The sequence below is a fragment of the Macrobrachium nipponense genome, chromosome 13, assembly GCF_015104395.2.
Source record: "Macrobrachium nipponense isolate FS-2020 chromosome 13, ASM1510439v2, whole genome shotgun sequence".
NCBI classification, from domain to species: Eukaryota; Metazoa; Arthropoda; class Malacostraca; order Decapoda; family Palaemonidae; genus Macrobrachium; species Macrobrachium nipponense.
In genome coordinates, this window is record NC_087206.1 from 45804878 (window position 1) to 45826010 (window position 21133).

The following is a 21133-nucleotide window of genomic DNA, read 5'->3' on the forward strand; positions in this document are numbered from 1 at the left end:
TTATATAGATATATAATGAAATGCAATGTCTCTGAGTTTCTTGTCATACATATTGCCAGCGTACGGACCGCTTTTCACACACAACTCAATTCCAGACAATTTTCCTCCGAGTCAAGTGAAATGGCCAATTTCAAATAGCTCTAACGGTAAACGCTTTTAACGCGATGGAGTGTTGTCTGGGCGTGGCGCGACGTTCCTCTGAAGATCCATCTGTGTTCACCTCTACCTACGCCAGGCAAATATGTTAGTGGCGATGAGAATCACCACCCTAACGCATATCACGGCCAGCAACACGTAGAAACGCAGATTCTCTGCATAAATCCTTGACGTGTGGTCCATCTCAGCTAGTTGCGTCAAACGATGAGCCACCTTCGCGTTGTATGGGAGAGGTAAGGCGGTGATTATAGTCCTTGTCCATGAGAAATTCATGAAATAAGCCCGTTCCTGGATGATAGTGTTAACTCCGCGGACCATGTAGTTCGTTGACGTCCCGATACGCCCGTCAGCGGCAACGAAGATCTGGGAGTAGGCCGTTGATCCGTCTGGACACGAGACTTGAAATCCTTCCTTGTCGTATCGCATCCACGATCCGTTGTTCAGCCTGTAATTGAACTTATTATCGTCAAAAGGATAAAGTTTTTTCAGACAACTTTCGTGTGTGGGAGAGAGAACCGTTTAGCACTATACCTAATTCGCATGAATCCATTGATATATGATGGAATTCAAAGGAGTCAGCTGTACAAACTTTATTATTCATGGCATCTGAACAGTGAGTGAATTTATCTAAGTCCTTGATGACTGTATATGTTTCCTTATCAGGGGAAATCAATACGTGTCCCGTCAGATTGGATATTACTGGACTTGAGTTATTCGTCATGAAAGTTGGGAACGGTGCGATTTTGTATGCTTGCCAGGCATCAGAAGAATCAAAGGGAATGGTAATCATGATCCTGTAATTTTCAATGCTTACTGATATTAAACTATAATAAAATTCTATCTTATGGGCGTCTAACAAAGGAACATAACCCAGTTTCTCCCGTCAGTTCTCCGAAGTTAAAGTCAGATCTTTAATAGGCAAAAGATGTGGTGATAAAACACCCCTTGTGGCTAGCGTGATAGCTTCCACATAGTCTTTTGATTTCTCAATAAAATGTGAAATCTTACTGCAAAGGGGCCATAACCTGAAGTGGGTACAACCTCTAAAGGTTGTAAAGCTGTTGGACAGTTACTACCTATCAAAATTCCTATGTCTAACTCTGGCTGATACACTGGAATCTTATTAATAACACTTGATAAATGAGGCCAATCCTTTAACATTTCATACCTAGGAATTTGATCATGATTAACAGGAATATCCTTTTGTGTGAATACCTTTGGCAATACATCATTATTACCTTGTATATCAGCAACAACAAGACCATTTACAATAAAGGTTTTAACCGTATCAGTCCCATGCATTGTTTGCAGCTTGATAGCTGTTTCAATACCTTTACAGTTAATTGATCCTTGATACTATCTTTAATGAAGCAACCTGTACTGCCGGTATCATAAAAGGCATAAGTTTGTACTACATTGTCACTACCCTTTACACGTAATTGCACAGGCAAGATTGATTGCAACACTGTATCAGAAATTGTACATGCAGAAGACCTCACATTACTTAGACTTTGAGTATTACCTTGACCTGGAGTGCGACCTTCACCTTGAGTACCATCTTGACCCTTAGCACAACCTTGACCTGTACTTTCAAACTGTGCACTAGCTTGTGACACAATTGCACTGTTGCTGTCAAGTATCCTAAAGTTCTCAATGTGCAGAGTGGCAGGATGCCTTTTATTACATGTCTTGCACTGCCATCAATTGAGACACTTTTTTTAACTTAACACTTGATGCCGTGCTTTTAACTGACCTCCTGGATTTATGTGACCTGCTCTGCAGCGAAGATCCGTCCATAGAATCCTGCAAATTTGCTTCTGTTGTGGCTATCCATTTATGCACCTGAAATCTGAATCCTAAGGCAGACAATTCTTTATCTTCAAACCTTTTGATTTCTGGCTGGTGCTCGTTGACAGGTAGTTAAGACAAGTAATCACTGTGGCAGTCTTTGTACTTCTTTAACCCTTCCTCAAACTCCTCCATGCCTGTCTTTACTAAATGGAGATTATCAGGCTTCTCCATACACTTGCTGACTTCATTCCGTTTCTTTGTGAGGGCAGAGAGAGCAGCAGTCTAATTGTTCTTGAGGGTGCGTAACTTCTCCTTGGCGTCACCATTGTCTTCTACGTGGTCCTTCTGATCCGTATTCATGTTAAAGATGAATGAACTATTGTTATGGGCGACACAAACTCAGAAACTCAACTTTAACCTTTATTCCGTTAACAGTAGTAGTAGTAGTAGTAGTAGTAGTAGTAGTAGTACTAGTAGTAGTAGTAGGTTCATTCCTGAAAGGAATTATTGCAAACTTTAAATACATTATTAAATAACCCATAATATTCAATAAGTCATAACGGTGACATAATGTACCTTAATACATCTTGCAAAGCTAATTAGATATACTTTTCTAAACAAGACACTTTCGTTGCCACTTTAAACCTCCTTTGACTATATCATATTTTATCATATTTATAGGACAATCAAATGTTAAATGTCACAAATAAACCAATTTACGCCTTTTAATGCTTAAATGATTAAGACATATAAAGCAAATATATATAAGTTCGTCAAAAAACTTGCATCTGTGTGCCCAAAATGAATCCTTTGAATTACGAAATATATACAACTGTACTCCTTGAAGACCTTGCTTGAACTGCCAAAGAGACTTCATAATTTTAGGAAGTGAGATGAAATCGTAATTTGTTGACACCTGTCAACTCTTTAACTACCACTTACAAAAGTAACGACATTGTTTTACCAACTAGATGGGTTTGTGTTTCTGCATTAACAGCCATGTAATGGATTTGCATGCAACCAATTTAAGACAGTTGGTATAAGTGAGATTGGTACCACTACCTGGTCGTTAGTCACCTGTGGTGTGTTGCGGGTTTTCCTTGTCACAGATCTACACAGAATATTATCCTTGATTATATAATTCTGCTGCGTATACTTTATATATTCCTTTTCCTTAGGATTTCCGTTCAAAGCATCTATGATTTTTTCTAATTGCTGATCTTTTCTTTGTTCAGTCTGTATTAGTTCAGCGCTCCAGCCCAGATCTTCCTGTTCAGGTACAGTTTTAACAATAGGCATGGATGTTGATATATCTATTAATTCAGCTAATGGCTCTGTACAAGATGACACGGGGTTGCGTGATAATGCATCAGCAATGATATTTGCTTTCCCAGGTAGATACCCGATCCTCGCGCCAAAGTCTTGGATGATCATATGCCACCGAGTTTGTTTGGGACTGTGACTAAAGCCTTTAAAGAAGTTGGTTAGGGGCTTATGATCAGTGAGAACCTTGACGGGATAACCGTATATTATGAACTTAAAATACACTAGTGAGTTAACAATAGCTAGCCCATCCTTATCTATTACTGCATATTTACTTTCGGAAGGTCTCAGTTTACGTGAATAAAAAGCTATAGGGAAAAACTGTTTGTCATATTGCTGAAGCAATACCCCACCTACTCCTAGGTCGGAAGCGTCTGTTGCCTTACCGAAGTCAGGAAATTTTAATATAGGAGAACTACACAGTTCATCTTTCAAGGTATCAAACGCCTGTTGATTCTTCTCAGACCATATGAAATCTACGCCCTTCTTCGTAAGATCGGTCAGGGGATCAGCTATTATCGAGTAGTTGCGTGTAGGATATCCCCTAACAAGTCTCCAAACACTATGTTAATCATTCTAGTAAATGATATTGGTGCACAACGTAAGCCAAAAAGGCATATGCAAAAATTCATAATGTCCCTTGGCTGTGCTGATATATATATATATATATATGTATGTATATATATATATATATATATATATATATATATATATATAATATATATATATATATATATATATATATATATATATATATATATATATATATATATATATATATATATATATATATATATATTTATTTAGGGAAAGATACATGAGCTTTCCTATGGACCATTGCGGTACTCAAGTGCCATCGTTTTTTGTTACCCGTTATCGCTCGGAGCCCTATTCCGGGGAAGGAGAAAATGATAGGAAAAAAAATAAACATGACTTTTCAACTCGCCTAATTGCTTTTCCTCTTCTTCAAGCAAGTGCCTCTTGGTCCTGGTTTTGGATCATCTGGCGACGGCATCGAATGCCCCTCTTTGAAGTGGTCTAATGAGCATAAACCTGGCTCCCCGGGGCATCCTGGACAATAATACACTGTGTCCTTCCTCTTGCCTAAATTCTTCGTGCATATCCTGCAGCGTTTTTGGTTGGTCTTCTCATGACGAACCCAGGCATGGATAACTTCTTCTTCAGCACCATAGGGGCTTTTAGACTTCATCTTTTCTCTCATCTTCATAAGTTTTGCAGCACCATCAGAGTGTTTATTTAGCCAACCTCTGACTTCATCAGTAATAAAAGTCAGGAAGGGACGATGGTACTGGCACTCATTTTTATAAAAAATGAATGAATTCATAAGAGCACGAAATATGAAATGAATTCCAAGTTTTTTGAAATATGCAAGACTTTTTCTGTCAAAAGCATATGGCTCAAGAAGTTGATCTGCCATATCAACGCTTCCCATTTTACTATTGTAGCGGTCGATATGAAGAGGTTTATTGAAAAATGTGGTCTTTTGCCCAAAGCATGTCTTTGTTTTCTCTACCATGTTTGCTGTATACTTTGTTGTCAAAACTGTAACCTCTCTTTTATCTTGAAATTTGACAACAAGAGTGTTGCCTTTTCTTGCAAAAATTGATTGATGTGATTGATGCTTCTTCAACTTTGCATTCATAATTTGTTTCCGGGGTCCTCTTCCTGTCCGAACTACTTCTGTCAGCATAGTTTCTCTCGTCAGCAAATAATCACCGAGTCGGATGCTTGTGTACCAGTTATCAGTGATGACATGGCGCCCTTGATCTAACAAATCTTCCATGAGGTACATGATGATATCTTCTGATACACTGAGATGAGAAGCAGCAGGGTCTTGGATCTTGAAATTGCTTTTTCCGTAATAGTGCACTGCAAAGTTCCAAGAATATCCGTCCCACCCTTCTCCTGTTGGACAAAGTACAAATACTTTTATTCCAAAACGGGCTCTCTTGATTTTGATGAGCTGTCTAAAGCCAAGACGTCCCTTCCATAATACAAGAGCTTCATCAACAGCAATGTCTCTTGATGGTCGCATGAGAGATTGTGAACGCTGCTGCAATAAAGATAAAAATGGTTCAATCCTTGTGCGTGGGTCTCGTGTCACTTGAGCAGTGGATGAAAATCTCAAATTTTAGAATGATCAAAAACCCTTATTCTACTCATAACCTCCTTACAAAACACTGACAGTCCTCCAGTCAAAGGATCACGTGACCAGTACATATGCATGTCAGGTTTTTTATCCACTCCCATCAGTATGAGTAATAAAAAAAACATGCTGTTCACTTGGTTTCCATATCAGTCCGTGAAGAGTTTTCTTTTCAGGAAAATCTTCTTTGTACTGATCTGCCCTTTCATCTTTTAAGAACACAAAGTATCCATCATTTCTTGATACATAAAATATTCAAATGCCACGTCAGGTGAAGGAAAATCATCCTGAGACAAATAGATATCCACCCCATGACTGGGATCGCTGAGGGAAGGAACAGGATCTGGCCGAGAATCATCAAAGATGTTGGACAACAACCGCCAACCTTCTTCTGTGACTGGCTCAATATCGTCAAATAATTCGCAATCACTTACTGATTGCACACTATCTTATGTCTCACTTTCATCATCAGATTCCCCTGGTACATACATTTCATCTGAGGAATCTCCAGAGTCACCCATGACTAAAAAATACGAGCGGAAATTGATAAAGAAGCAACCAGAACGATAATCAAAAGAATTCTACAGTTGCACTATTGTCTATATGCGAGTCGACATGTCTGCCTGAGTGATAAATAACGGGAAAAGACAGGAAAGATTGAAATACTGAGCTCCCATTGGTGAAATTTGGTGACATCTCAATTCCGTCACTGAAATGTCACGGGATGCCTTACTCCTTCACTCTGATTGGCTAGTGGGCGGAGCTTATGTTCGACAAAGGATGAGAGAGCATATCCCAGCAATGAGAAGTCTTCAAATACACAATCCCAACACACCAGCTCTCGGTACAAAAGAGAGAGTGGAAGGGCATATTACAGTATGTCCTGGGATTTCTTGCTGGCTGTCAAGTGATGTAGTACGGTACGTCCTGGGCGGGAAGGGGTTGATATAATTTCAAAGTAATCCTGAACATTAGTACCCTTAAAGGTATATACATACATACATACATACATACATAGTTCTAACACTTGCAGCCAAAAGAGAGAGAGAGAGAGAGAGAGAGAGAGAGAGAGAGAGAGAGTTACCACTATGACATATGTATACTATTGGGGAGAGAGAGAGCATATCTTGTGGAGAGAGAGAGAGAGAGAGAGAGAGAGAGAGAGAGAGAGAGAGAGAGAGAGAGAGAGAGAGATTTCTTACAGTATTTAAGAGTGAAATGGAAAGATTATTGTATTTAAAATGCTCACATATGAATTTAGTAATTACAGTTATAGTATTAATACCATGCATATTATAGTATTATTATTGGAAAATAATAATAATAAACTTTTTACATATATGTACCATGAAAATGATCTCATCTCAGTAAGAGAGAGAGAGAGAGAGAGAGAGAGAGAGAGAGAGAGAGAGAGAGAGAGAGAGAGAGAGAAATTGCATAACCATTAAAATCCTTGACCATTATATGGCACTATTCCCCTCCCGTCACATTACTTGACATATTTGACAGCTTCCGAGCTCCCAGAGTCTCTGGAGTTGAGAGAAGGCAGGGAAATTGATACAGAGAAATAGGAAGGGAAGAATAATTTTTATTTGAAATTACAGTTATATTATTATTATTATTATTATTATTTGAAAATATTAATAATCACATACATCTACCATAAAAATTCTCTTCATCTCAGTAAGAGAGAGGAGTTATCCTTATGTAAGTGAAATGGAAAGGTTATTTTTATCTCTTTAAAATACTACCACATGCAAATGTTGTAATTAAAATACTACCACATGCGAATGTTGTAATTACAGTTTATCATATTATTATATTAGTATTATTATTATTATTATTATTATTATTATTATATTATTATTAACAAAACTGAAAATATCAATAAACATACAGTGGAGAGAGAGAGAGAGAGAGAGAGAGAGAGAGAGAGAGAGAGAGAGAGAGAGAGAGAGTTGGTTTATCTCTGTTCTCTCAGAAAATACTTTTAGCGCTTCCAGACGAAACAGAAGGGAGAGAGTTACCAATGATCATTCTTGTGGACGAGGGGGGGGGGAGAGAGAGAGAGAGAGAGAATTATCCTTTCTTTAAAAGAGTGAAATGGATAGATTATTGTATTTTTTTAAGGACTATCACATAATATGAATTTAGTAATTACAGTTATATTATTATTATTATTATTATTATTATTATTATTATTATTATTATATATGAAAGTATTAATAAACATATAGTATATGTACTATACAAATTCTTGTGTCTCAGTAAAAGAGAGAGAGAGAGAGAGAGAGAGAAATTACATGAACACTTAGTGGCAACAACACAACAGCTCCTCCCTCTCCAGTTACATTACTTGATATATTTGACAGTTTTAGTACCTGGAGTTAGAGAGAGAAGTCTGGGATTTCCTTCATTCTTACGTAACTTGTAAAATTTATAAACTAAAATCTTAGTAATTCACGATAGTATTTTCTTTAATGAATTGATATTGTTGTTTACATTAATATTAATATTTGAAAATAGTAAATAATTTATCTATCATACAAAAAAACATATATGTCTGTAAGAGAGAGAGAGAGAGAATTAATTTTTTGTGATATCATTTAATCTTAGTAACCCTTTAACACCGATTTGACGTATTAAACGTTGACAAAAATTGTCTGTTGGGTGCCGATTGGACGTGTGGTACGTTGACGAAAAAAAGTTTTGTTTTTAAAATCGCGGAAAAATAGTTATAGGCCTACTAGGCGAAAACTTTTGAATCACACGCCTTGGGGGATGCTGGGAGCTCACAGATCAAGGCGTTGTTTTGTTTACAATCATTACCCAGGCACACAAGCGCGAATTTCTTTCTTCTCTCACTAAAAAGCATCAGCGACACATCTCAGAAATGATTTTGTCACATGGAGTATTACATATGGAAATGTGGGCAATTTCATGTAGAATACAACAAAAAAACTCATGGTTGTAGCTTTTATCAGTTTTGAAATATTTTCATATAAATAACGATAATGCCAAAATTTCAACCTTCGGTCAAATTTGACTCTACCAAAATGGTCGAAAAATGCTATTGTAAGCTAAAACTCTTATATTCTGGTAATATTCAATCATTTACCTTCATTTTGCTACAAATTGGAAGTCTCTAGCACAATATTTCGATTTATGGTGAATTTATGAAAAAAACTTTTTCCAAAAAAATCAGAAATTTTTTCGTCCAATTGTCGTAATGTTTGCACCATTTTAAATTAGCCGTTACATAAAGTTTTATATATGAAAATGTGCGCAATTTCATGCAGAATACAACAAAATGCAACCCATGGTTGTGGCTTTTATCAGTTTTGAAATATTTTCATATAAATAACGATAAATAGAAAAAATTCGTCTTTCGGTCAACTTTAACTCGACTGAAATGGTCGAAAACTGCAATTGTAAGCTACAACACTTACAGTCTAGTAATATTCAATCAATTACCTTCATTTTGCAACAAACGGGAAGTCTCTAGCACAATATTTCGATTTATGGTGAATTTTTGAAAACAGCTTTTTTTTACGTCCGTGTGTTACGAATTCATGCATCATATCGTGATAATATTTTCTCTGTTGCCTTGACCATTTTACAATGTGTTATATACTAAAATAATCGCAATTTAGTGTACAATACAACGAAAAAAATTAACTTGTTAGCTTGAACCGTTTTGCTCACAGCACGACTTGTATACAATTATATGTGAAATTTTTTTTTTGCGCTGTCATATATCCCAGTATTTATATATGATATTTTTTTTCATTTCTGATGGTTGCATACTAAACTTCAGGCAAGGACAAAAAAGAGCCAAAAATGAACTCTTAATCTTGAAAACTTATCGTGCTGTGATTTTTTGAAAAAAACATTTTTTCCGCTTCGGCGCTCACTCGCGAACGCCGCCGGCATACGGGAGACGATTTTTATAATACCACTTCGGCGTTTAAGGGTTAAACTTACTAATACAGTATTAATCAATATTGATATATGAAAATTAGTAAATCATTTTTGTATCATAAAAATGTATTTAGTCATGAAAGTAACATTGTGATACACTAAATAGTGATTATTTTCGTTGGAAAACCCCTCAAATAGGTAAATTTCCTGCAAGTAATGGGTAAATATGGTCCCAGAGAGAAATCCACTAATCAGAGTCCGTGAATCTGGAGAATGCAAATATGGGGGCCCACTGTACAATGATTCGTCTCATATATCATTGTACGTAACTCAATGGCTGAGATGTTGGATATCATTGTATGTAGTTTCTCACAGGCATCAGTCCGTCTCTGCTAGATATTTTTTCTGGAGCTGGACTGGTGGGTAGGCCCCCAGCCGGTTTAGGATGTCTTTACCTCCCTCCGAGCATAAGTCTTATCCTATTGTTAAGACTGAGGTTTGTTTGTGTATGAACAAATGGCAAATTTTCTAAGACAATTTGTATTTTTCATAGCTATAAACCTGAGGTCTTAACGTTGTACTGCCCACCTCTAGCCGCCCCTCTGTCTTCTTAAAGACATCCTGAGTTGGGAAAGACTGAACACTGTAGCATGGGTGTGTGGTCCTTGACCACTTTTTACCAGATATATGCACGCGTTGCCAGATCTTACAAGATTCATTGCTTTCCATCTGCGATTTAACCGGATCCATCTAGGCACTAGAAAATTATCCTATTGTTAAGACCTCAGGTTTATAACTATGAAAAATACAAATTGTCTTAGAAAATTTGTCATATTTTCATGATCAGCATGAGCAGTGTGCTCTGTTAATATAAGGTGTTCACACTTAACCGAGGTTTCAAGGATTTGTGGGTGTATTGGAATGTATTTTCTTGTGGATAATGGGGCCTACTGTACACAGCAGTTTAGGGTATAAAGCACAATTACATGCCATTACAATAAAAATATACAATTTGCATATTGAAGATACAAAATTAATTTCTCTTACAGAGTCCTCAAGCCAATATTGGAACACATAGGAACAAACTGTCCAGAGTTAAAGGAGCTGAAGTTATCCATAACATCTCGAGGAACTGCAGAAGCTCTTAATGTCTTCAAAAATTTAAAGGTAGTACATGGTCATATAATAGCTTAAGTCAATTGTAAAATTTATTACAGGCGGCCCTCGGTTACCAGCAGGGGTTCCGTTCCTGGCCGCCGACGCTAAGCAATTTTAAAGCCTACGGCCACCGCATACCTTCTTTCGAAACTCTAGACCAGTCAAAGGCGTCATAATCCCACAACGGCGCAATAAGTAAAATTTTATTTATGCAGTATAGTACTATAGAATTTACTGTACAATAGTACTGTACAGTACATTATAGCATTGTAAATACTGTAAAGTGAAAAAAGCCTAGCTTTAATTCTTTGGGTGTCTAGAGTATGTAAAGATATAATAAAGTTTATACAGTGTACAGGTAGCTGTAGTGTTCAAGTTACGATAATTAGTCTTACGATAGCCCGATTTTATGAGAGATCAAATTACAATGGCCTAACTTTATTCATCTTCTAGTTACATAAGTTCAATAACAGCAAAAGAGAATTATGAAAGTATGGTTTTAACATTATACTCGTTGCATGAACGTGTACAGCCACGAACAACCGAACGAAAAACGACTTTTTTTTTCTAAGTACAACCGAACTGGATAACATCCGTTTGGCTTGTATATCAATCATCGTACTACAGTACAACAGTACTGTAGTTGTTATAAATGGCGTTATGTATAGAATAGAACTGAGATATCTTAATGTAATAACTTTATTCGCTATAGATCAAAGATCAATCGGGAAATATACTGTTAAATTTAAACCTAGTTATAACTGAAGCTGAGAAAACTGTTCAAGCTGCTAATGACTATTATCATACATCGGCAACAAGGATAAAACTGCAGTAAACGTATGCCATCAAACACAACCGTAGATAAAATTGGGATAAAATAATTTTAATCAAAACTACTGTGCTTGAAAGAACACATTTTACTGTTGGTTTCACGCCGATATAAGATAAATAACGTAAAGTTCGTATTACGATGATATAAAGGGTTATTGCGAACGGAATCACGTAATTTTTTACGCAATAAACATGCCGCCAACGTAATCTATTTTAAGTAGTTCACATTCACAACGAGACATATTCAATAAATATTTCCACCTAAAAACACTTTTGTCTCATATAAATCAAGTATCTAGATATTCGTTTATGCTAACTAGAAGCAAGAGCATTCGCTCAGAATTGTGTTATGGTGAAACAAACTCGTATTCATCAGCTGATTTCAAACCACAACATTGGCCCCTCCGCGGAATACAGGCTTAAATTTGCCGTTGTATTTTAAAATACAATAATATGAGAATACATACAATATTCATGGATACAGTGAAATAATGTATAACTTTTTAAAGGATTTATGGAAAAGATGCATAATTAATAAAATAACACAATGCATTTTTCGGAACTGGCGGACAAAAACTAACATGAAAAAACATCCCCTGACAACGTGGAGCGTAGTTACAAAGGCTGCCTTAATTTGTATCTTATTTCTGTACAAAAATGAAAATACCTTTACGTAATATATTTTCATACACATTTTAAACTTAAAAGCATAAACATTTAAAAAATCGATACATTGATCGCTAAAATTGCACTCTTTTTAACTCTATATTTTCGGAAGAGCGGCAGACGTCGGCATACAAGAACGAACTTGAAAACATCGTAGTCGATAACTTGAAGGGCAGTTTCAAAGCTGCCTTTTTATCATATTTCTGCACAGAAATAAAAATACCCTATTCGTACATTTTCATACACATTTTAAACATAAAAGCATAAACATTTATAAAATCGACACATCGATCGCTAATTTGCACTTTTTTTTTTAAATCGATATTTTCGGAAGAGCGGCAGGCGGCGTCTCACAAGAAAGACCATGAAAAAACATTATATTTGATAACGTGAAGGGCAGTTTCAAAAGCTGCCTTTGTATCATATTTCTGTGCACAAATAAAGATACCTTACACGTAATACATTTTCATACACATTTTAAACAAAAGCATGAACATTTATAAATTGACACATCCATAGCTAAATTTGCACTTATGTAACTCGATATTTTCGGCATAGAACAGCGTCAGAGGCATATATTTTACCCTAATACCTACGTATTAACTCTCCATAAAATTTGTTAATATAATTTGCATAACCTTATGGTCTGAATGGCATTTCTACAAATGTATGAACTCGTTAGACAACGGCGCTAGCGGCGCTGTTAACTGAAAATTGTGCCGTAAAGATACCTTTAAAAGGCCTTATTTTTTAATTAATATTTTTGACGACCGCCGTAAAACCGATTCGCCATTGAGCGATTGCGCCATTAGCCGCGGGCCACCTGTATTGTGATAGTATAAAACTAATGATTTATTATAAAGCAAGTTTTCAACAATAAGTAGCCTTATTCCATAAGAATGGCTCCCAGCCACACCAACTTCATAGAAGTTTCAAGGGGAAATCTCTCTTGTGGATGCACAAGCTGGGCTCCACAGGTTTGGAAGGCAAAGCATTATTCCTATGCTAAACCTTCACCTTGAAGATTGCGGGAAAGTAATGAGTGCACTGAAAGTTTTATATTTGTAAAAAAATTAATGTTTTTTTTATGGGAATATTTTAATAAATCCATTAATCATAAGTTTCTAGAGTTACAATTTGGTACAGTTGACCCTATATTATGCGCTTCACTTTGTTACAGATTTTTGTGGAACATATCTTGCAATTATACATGAGAACTAATATTTCTATGGATCATTTCTCTTAAAATTATTATTATTATTATTATTTTTTTTTTTAGTAACACACTGTATTCACTAATTACTGTTTGTTCCTACACCGTATACAAACCTTGCGTCCTTTACTTAAATAGATGGCAGCTCAGCTGAAACTACTGGCTAATACATTCTTTTCTATACCAAAGTAATTAACTACTGGGCCATTAGTTACCTGCCCCGGCGGTGGGGAAGCACTGCCTCCCCACCAGCTAACTGAGTCATCACTTTGATTACAGCCGGCAGCGAGTAAAGACCTCTCTTTCGCTCTCGCTGTCTTGTTGAAATTATTCATAACATTCTTGTTCTCTTTCTAGGTATATGCGAGTATGTCTGACTATATATGGTTATGCGTTTCTGCCCTGGTATCCCGGGTCGTAGGTGTGGGACTTTCATGAAGAGGATTGATAGAGACCCTCACTCCCTTTGTCCTTCTTGCAAGGGGCATTCTTGTACATCGGAATCCCCCTGTGAGGAGTGTCGTACCTGTTTGCCTGCCCAGTGGGTTGAGTGTCGCCGGCTGCGAAGTAAGAAGAAAAGGAAAGGGATTCTTCACCTTCAAGTTCTTCCTCGAAGACTAAACAACCCAGGTCTTCTGCTTTCTTGTCGATGACTCATCCTTCGGGATCTTCAGCATCTCACTCCTCCGAGAGTGAGGCGCATAAGAGCAATGATTTAACTCCTGGCCAGCCTTTGAAAGGGCTAGACCTGCCTGTTTCCCCCGGTGAAACGGGAAGGCCTGGCCCTTCTAAGGATGAAACTTGTTTTTCGTGCATGTTGACAATGTCCTTCGTGTTTTGTGGCCTTCGTTGGGACTTCCTGGCCTGCTGTTGAAGGAGAGACTTTTGTCGGCACTCTTCTGGGGCTGCTTCAGAGGAGTCAGCCTCATCCTCCTGTGCTGTTAAGAAAGACGCCCTTCCCTTTGCGGTGCAGCCCCCAGAGCCCTTCCCTGCGGAGGCTCTTATAGATGCTGACCAGGTCCATCCTCCTGTCTGCCCACCCTCAGGGATGTGGGCCCTGCAGCTTCGCCTTGTCGTGGACGAGGTCATGGACTCCTCCTGACATGCCTTTTTCGAGAGCTAGCAGTGGCTCTCAGAGAAGTAGTAAAAACTCCTCTCAGAGACATGCTGACACACGCTCTCCTCGAGACCTACCAGACCTTCATGGGTAAGCTCCTCATCTTTGTATGATGCTACAGTACACACAAAGGAGCCATTCGCCTGCAATTGCCTACTCACGTTCACAACCTGTGTGCGCGCCCTCACTGACAAGCGCTCTTGCTCCTGCAGATACACATACACCTGTAGAAACTTTATCCACTTGTCTTTTTCAGTGTTTTCACATGAAAAATGGAGATGTCAGAGTCGGAGTACCCATCCTCGGAACTTCCATTGTCTGCTGCTCTCATTCACACCCGGGTGTGTCAATGCAGAGAGAGGATGATTTTCACTAGGCAACTGACAATTCAGCTGGCTATCTTCCGGAACCAGATGCTCCAGATGCAGCAGCTGAAACCACCATCCACTAGATCATCGGTCTCATCCGTAAGTTAAACAGCCTAGAAGAAGCTCCAACTACTTCTCTGAAAGGTCATATGTCGGCAGTTGACCTTCTTTGTCGTGCCCCTCGGGGTGCTCGGTCCCGTGCCCCTCGGGGTGCTCGGTCCCGGTTTGAGCTGCCCTCGTCATCCCTGACAAGGGAGGCTCTGACCAAAGTCGATAGACAAATTTCAGTGAGGAAGGACTCGCTGAGCCTTCAACCTCGCCCATAAACCTGACTATAACATCATTGGCACCTGGAGTTTCGCTCCAGACACTTCAACACTGAACCTTCCCAGGAGATGTCGCAGCTCGAACAAACTACAATGGCGGCGTTGCAAGTAGCTTCATGGTTGGACTTTTGGGGTGGCACGTTGGGCTTTCTTGCCACCTCTGAGACCACAGCAGGCTGACAAGCGTAAGCAGACATGGCCTGTCAGCTCCATGACCTTGTTTTTTCAGGAGGTAAGGCTATGCAGTTCTTAGTCCACCACCTTGCCAACCTCTGGACCAACCTGGTGTTGAAGTGCAGGGACACCATCTCATCAAGGCTTGATTGAGCTGTGCACCCTCAGGATGTGACCAACCTGAGGAATGCCTAGCTTCAGGGATCCACCCTCTTTCCATCTTCGGATGTAAACAAGGTGATAGGGAAACTTGGGGAGAGCGAGCCAGGATTCTTTGCTGCACTGCGCAGCATCATTCCATCAGCCCCAACGTCTTGCTGTTTCTGCTCGACGTTATCCTGGCTCTCCATCTAGGAGGGTTTCTCACGCTCCTGCTAGGGCTGATCCCTTTCCCACTGCCTCCACTCGGCGGCTGAGAGCAGCGGCCCTTTTCGACCAGGGGTGGTTGAGGGCGAGGCAAACGCGGCAAAAGGAAGAGAGTTGCCATGACCAGTGAGGAGGGCACTCCTCCCACTCTGCTACCTGTGGGGGGATGCCTGCAAGCCAGATGGACAAAGTGGCAGTACCACGAGGCGGAGGATTGGACGCTGACCATCCTCCGACACGGGTATCACATCCCGTTCATCAAGTCTCCCCCTCCTCTGATTTGACCCCCAAAGGCATCATCATCGTATCGTCAGGGATCGATGAAGGATCTCGCCCTTCAGGCAGAAGTCTAGGACATGCTGGGGAAGGACGCTCTCAAGGAGGTCCTTGATGAGTCTAGGCTTCTTCAGTCGACTCTTTCTTGTAAATAAGGTGTCTGGAGGCTGGAGATTGGTCATCGACCTCTCAGCCCTGAACGACTTTGTTCAGCAAACCCTGTTCAGGATGGAGGCCCCCAGCACAGTCAGACAGGCCATTCGTCCTCTGGATTACATGGTGAGGGTCGACCTAAAAGACGCATACTTCTGGATCCCAATCCATCCTTTGTCCAGGAAGTATCTTCGTCTTGTTGTAGCAGACAGTGTGTTCCAGTTCAAGGTCCTATGTTTTGGTCTCTCCACAGCTCCGCAAGTTTTCACTCAGGTGTTCACCCTAGTGTTGACATGGCTCATCGCCAGACAATTGGCTGATACTGGTGCCCTCTGTGGAACTGCTTCATCTCCTCCGAGACAAGGTTCTGGTGTTTTGTCACGATCTGGGGATCATGGTGAACCGCAAGAAGTCCTCTTTAGATCCCTCTCAACGACTGGTGTATCTCGGTATGGTCTTCGACACTGTTGCAGGGAAAGCCTTTCCGACAATGTAAAGACTGGAATGCTTCCGAAGTGTCACTCTGCCCTTCCTTCAACAGTCCCAGCTGCCAGCACATCAGTGGCAACAGTTGCTTGTTCCTAAAGGTCGGATGCACCTTCAATCCTTTCAGTGGGGTCTGAAGAATCATTGACCACAAAGTCAGGATTCCCCTCACGACCTAGTCCCAGTGGAGGAGAACATGCGCTCCAATCTCGAGTGGTGGTTGGACAACGCGTACCTGTTTAGGGGTTCCCCTCTCCAGTATCGTCCACCTGATCTGCTCTTGTTCACAGACACATCCAAGGAAGGATGGGGCGAGGACCTACTGCAACACTTGGCTTCAGGCCTATGGTCTGACCCGGAACGTCAAGATCATATCAACGTGCTGGAACTTGGAGCTGTCTTCCTGGCACTCCAGCACGTCAGCTCTCTTCTGAAAGCTCATTCAGCGGCACTGATCAGCGACAACACCACCGTAGTGGCATATGTGAACCGTCAAGGCGGTACATGTCTCTGTAGCTATGACAACTAGCATTGCAGATTCATGAATGGGCAGCTCTCAACTCAGGCAAACAGAACATCATGGCAGACAATCTGAGCAGGAGGACGCAGATTGTTGGCTCCTCGGATAGCGAGTAAAGTCTTGGCTTTGTGGGGTTCCCCAATGATAGACCTGTTCGCTACCTCTCTAAATTAGAAGCTGCCGATTTACTGCTCTCCAGTTCCAGATCCGGCAGCAGTGTTTGAGGACGCATTCCTGGACCCCTGGGACAGCCTTGACGTCTGTGCTTTTCCGCCATTTTGCGTGATTAGGCAAGTGTTTGAATTGAGTGCAATCCACACCCCTTCCCTGTCCATGACGCTAGTAGTGCCGAAATGGCCTCACATAGAATGGTACCCAGACCTCCTACTTCTACTGGTAGAGACTCCAAGAGTGCTTCCGCCACTCCCCGACCTCCTAGGCCAACCATGTGAGGATCTTCCACAACACGGTGAGCTTTTTACATATTCACGCGGGGAGGTTATCCAGCAGCTCCTCACAGCTAAAGGCTTTTCGCGAGAGGCTGCGACAGCAATGGCAGGATACCTCAGGAAGTCCTCAACGTCTGTCTATCAGACCAAGTGGGCCATCTTCCATGGTTGGTGTTGTCAGAGAGGCTGTTCTCCTCTCAGAGCCTCTATCCCCATGATTGCCGGCTTCTTACTCTACCTGTGGAATGAGAAGCTCTTTTCGGTCTCGGTGGTAAAAGGCTATTGCTCGGACTTGAGCCAAGTCCTCAGACTGAAGGGAATTGATCTCTCTTCCTCAGAGGAACACTCTATGCTCATACGAAGCTTTGAACTGGATTGCACTCTGGTATTGGCAAACCCTCCTCCCTTGGACATTGTTGCTATCCTCAGGTCTTTGAAGAGAGCTCCTTATGAACCATTGTCCCTGGCATCTGATAGGGATCCCACCCTGAAAACTATTTTTCTGCTCGCCCTTGCTTCCTCCAAGCGAGTCAGCGAGCTTCATGGCCTAGCTATACTGTCACTCATAATGAGTGCTGGACCAATGCCTGCTTCAGCTTCGTCCCTAAGTTTGTTGCGAAAACCCAGAATCCAGCCCAGGTCGATTCTCAGTTTTCTTCGTTCCAGGTTGTGAGCCTGAGCACAGTAACCGAAGACCCAGTGAGCTACTTCTCTGTCCTCTTGAGAGTATTGAGGCACTATCTCCATTGGACTTTCCCTTGTGCGGTGTCAATTTGGTATTGACACAATTCAGTTCTGTTAGGAAACGGACCCAGACAGCTTGGGCCTGTTCCCTGGGAAAGATCACTGTTTCCTTTGGTACTTTGTCTATTCTGACTAGCGCATGTTGTGCTAGTCTGACAAAGCCCGGGAACGGAAACTTCATACCGTCTGGGAATAGCTCGTAGTCCTCTATTGGTCTTGTTCCACACCCTTCTATAGTCAATCTTCCTTCTACGAAGGGAGCATTTAAGGCCAACCTCCAAGGGTTTTCCTTATCGAAGGGGGGAAGCTTTGAAGTATCCGGAACCGTCATTGATAGAGCTGGTGTTCCGGATCTAAAGAGGCCTGAGAGCATCTCCTCAATGGGCTTGATTCTCTCTGTCAATGACGAGAGAGCCTGGTTTGAGATGTCCGGTGTTGATCTGAGGCGTGCATCTATCCTCTGATCTACTACTCCACTAATCCTAGCTAACAGCTGGTTAGTGAAGGATTCAGGGTCAAAGAACTGTTCCGCCGCCCTTGGGACTGACCCTCTACCTTCGGTAGGGGAAGGATTTGTGGCAGCAGGCTGAATGACAGATGATGTCGACGGTTGTGGAACAGAGTTGCTTTTCTTTTTTAAAGTCTTCTTGACTAGGAATAACCGACGGCATTCCTTGTTCTTTAACGGATTTAGAAAAACCCTTAAAGGATGGAGTTGAAGAAAGGGAAGGAGAAGGAGAAGGATGGGAACTCGCCCCACTTACCTTCCCACCTACCTGGTCCTCCGTGACCATCGGCTCGACGTTGAGGTCGATCGCCGCCACTTCCTCCGTAAAGTCCTGCTTCTCCCCTAAAGCGGCCGTCGTCTCAATGCGGATAGCTTCAATGAGGGGTTCGGCAACGTCCCTGGGCACCGCAGTTGTGAAGGTGGCGCCTGGAAAGATCATCTTGCAAAGGCCAGCATCCAAAACATGGGGCCGGCCTTTTGGTGCGTTTCTGCCGAACCCCGCCACCCACTTGCGCAGGGACACCCTTGCGCCGTGGACGATCGACTTGTCCGCCTGTAAGGTAATCTTTGTTTTAGTGGCGGACCAGAACAATATACAAATTACCTTACTATATTCCTTAGTATATAAGATAATTCTGAAACATCCTTACCTGTTCATCAGTCAACAACGAAACAAGCTCGTAACAGACGGTACAAGCGTCCGGGTGCCAGGCCACGTAGTCATCCAAGGCTACCGCACAATTGGAGTGCGAACGACATACTACGTGGCCATAGTCGTTGCCTAGTGACGCGTGGCATCCCTCAGCCTGGCAACGGACCACCTGTGATGCGAAAGACTCAATGAGTAATCTTCCTTTTGATGGTTTATTGTTAGACCATCGACGAAATATTTCGTAGCCGAAATATTTCGTTTTTAGGGATACAGGACAGGTATTTTCTAGAAAAATCATGCATTTTATTTATTGGCGAAGTATTTCGTTGCCGAAACATTTCGGCGTACCGAACTATTCCGTTGTCGACTGAATAGTAATTATTAATAATCGGATCATAAAACTCGTAAGCTTTGTCAGCGGAATATTTCGTTCCCGAAATATTCCGTGTCGACGTATATATGCCTTAATTTTTCCAGATGTTCTTAACTAGATTGTCGAGAAATACTTCGTTGCCGAAGTATTCTGGTATCGACTATCTTATAATATTAGCTTAGTCTAATAATGCTTATATTAAATATATGCTTATCTAGGTTGTCGGGGAAATACTCCGTTGCCGAAGTATTCCGTTAACGACTTAATACTAAGTAATTTACTACTAAGAAGCTTAGTCTAGTAATACTTATAGTATTTATACATTTCATGAATTTGTCGGCGAAATACTTCGTGAAGTATTTCGTTACCGATATATGTAATAAGACTGACAAGTTTTTCAAGCACAATAGTATAGATTGAAATTTCCATTTAGCATGTTAATTCCAACACATCGAGCTTCGCCGGTGTCGGAGAAAAGATGTGGCGTACCACTATAATTGCCAAGTTAGGAATTATTCAGACTGAATTCCGGCAACGCCGAATATCGAACATCGTCAAAGTCAGAGAAAAACGTGGCGAACCACTATAATTGCCAAAGTTATGAATTATTCAGTCTGAATTCCGGCAATACCGAATACCGAACTTCGCCGATGTCGAGAACAAGACGTGGCGAACCACTACTTGCCAACATGCCGAACTTCAAGTATTATTATCATATTAACTTGCCTCCAATCACAGTGATTAGAATCTCTGAGATTTAGAGGTTTACAAATAACAGTTTTATGTTGTTTGGCTCTACCCCTGATCCAAGATAGAACCACTTTTAGGCTACGTAGCCCAAAACTTTCGCTGACTGGCCGTGGCTCGTCGCGATCGAAAGTGGTCCAATCCGGTCAAGAGGTTATCCAGGTAGGCCATGCACTAAAAAATACTGTTACTTTGGATATTTATTGATCTAAATACAACAATATATCACAATGTATAGAAATTATCACTCAATAACTAGTACTAATCTACGTAACCTACATTATCACTTAATTTCACATTCGTAAATTGGTAATTTTCCTGATCGTATTAGTAAGGTCATATACAGACCTAACTCAAAATCACGAGAAACATGAAATTAAGGTTACTAGGCTTAATTGATTAAGCTAATAGGGGTAATAATTCATGTATCCGTTAAGGATCAAATATGGTTACCGTAATAAGACTAGACTAGATACGAGAATACTCACTAGCACCGAGACATTGTTGTATTAAATTATAAGTCAAATTGCTATGAAATGTCACTAATATCTGTTTTAACGGAAATATCACTTTCTGATAATCTCGTAAGCAAAGCTAAGCCTATATATTAACTTTAAATATTAACTTTAAATATGCCGTGAGTAATTT

At 40.6% G+C, this 21133-nt stretch overlaps 1 protein-coding gene across 1 annotated transcript in view; it reads left to right on the forward strand.

Moving 5' to 3' along the window:
* The window catches only part of LOC135225778 (F-box/LRR-repeat protein fbxl-1-like), a gene marked incomplete in the record, with an annotated part of 240007 nt that overhangs the window by 118972 nt on the left and 99902 nt on the right, over nt 1-21133 (forward strand). Inside the window, 1 exon segment of the mRNA XM_064265244.1 lies at nt 10408-10525. Coding sequence (XP_064121314.1) covers nt 10408-10525 — 118 coding nt within the window.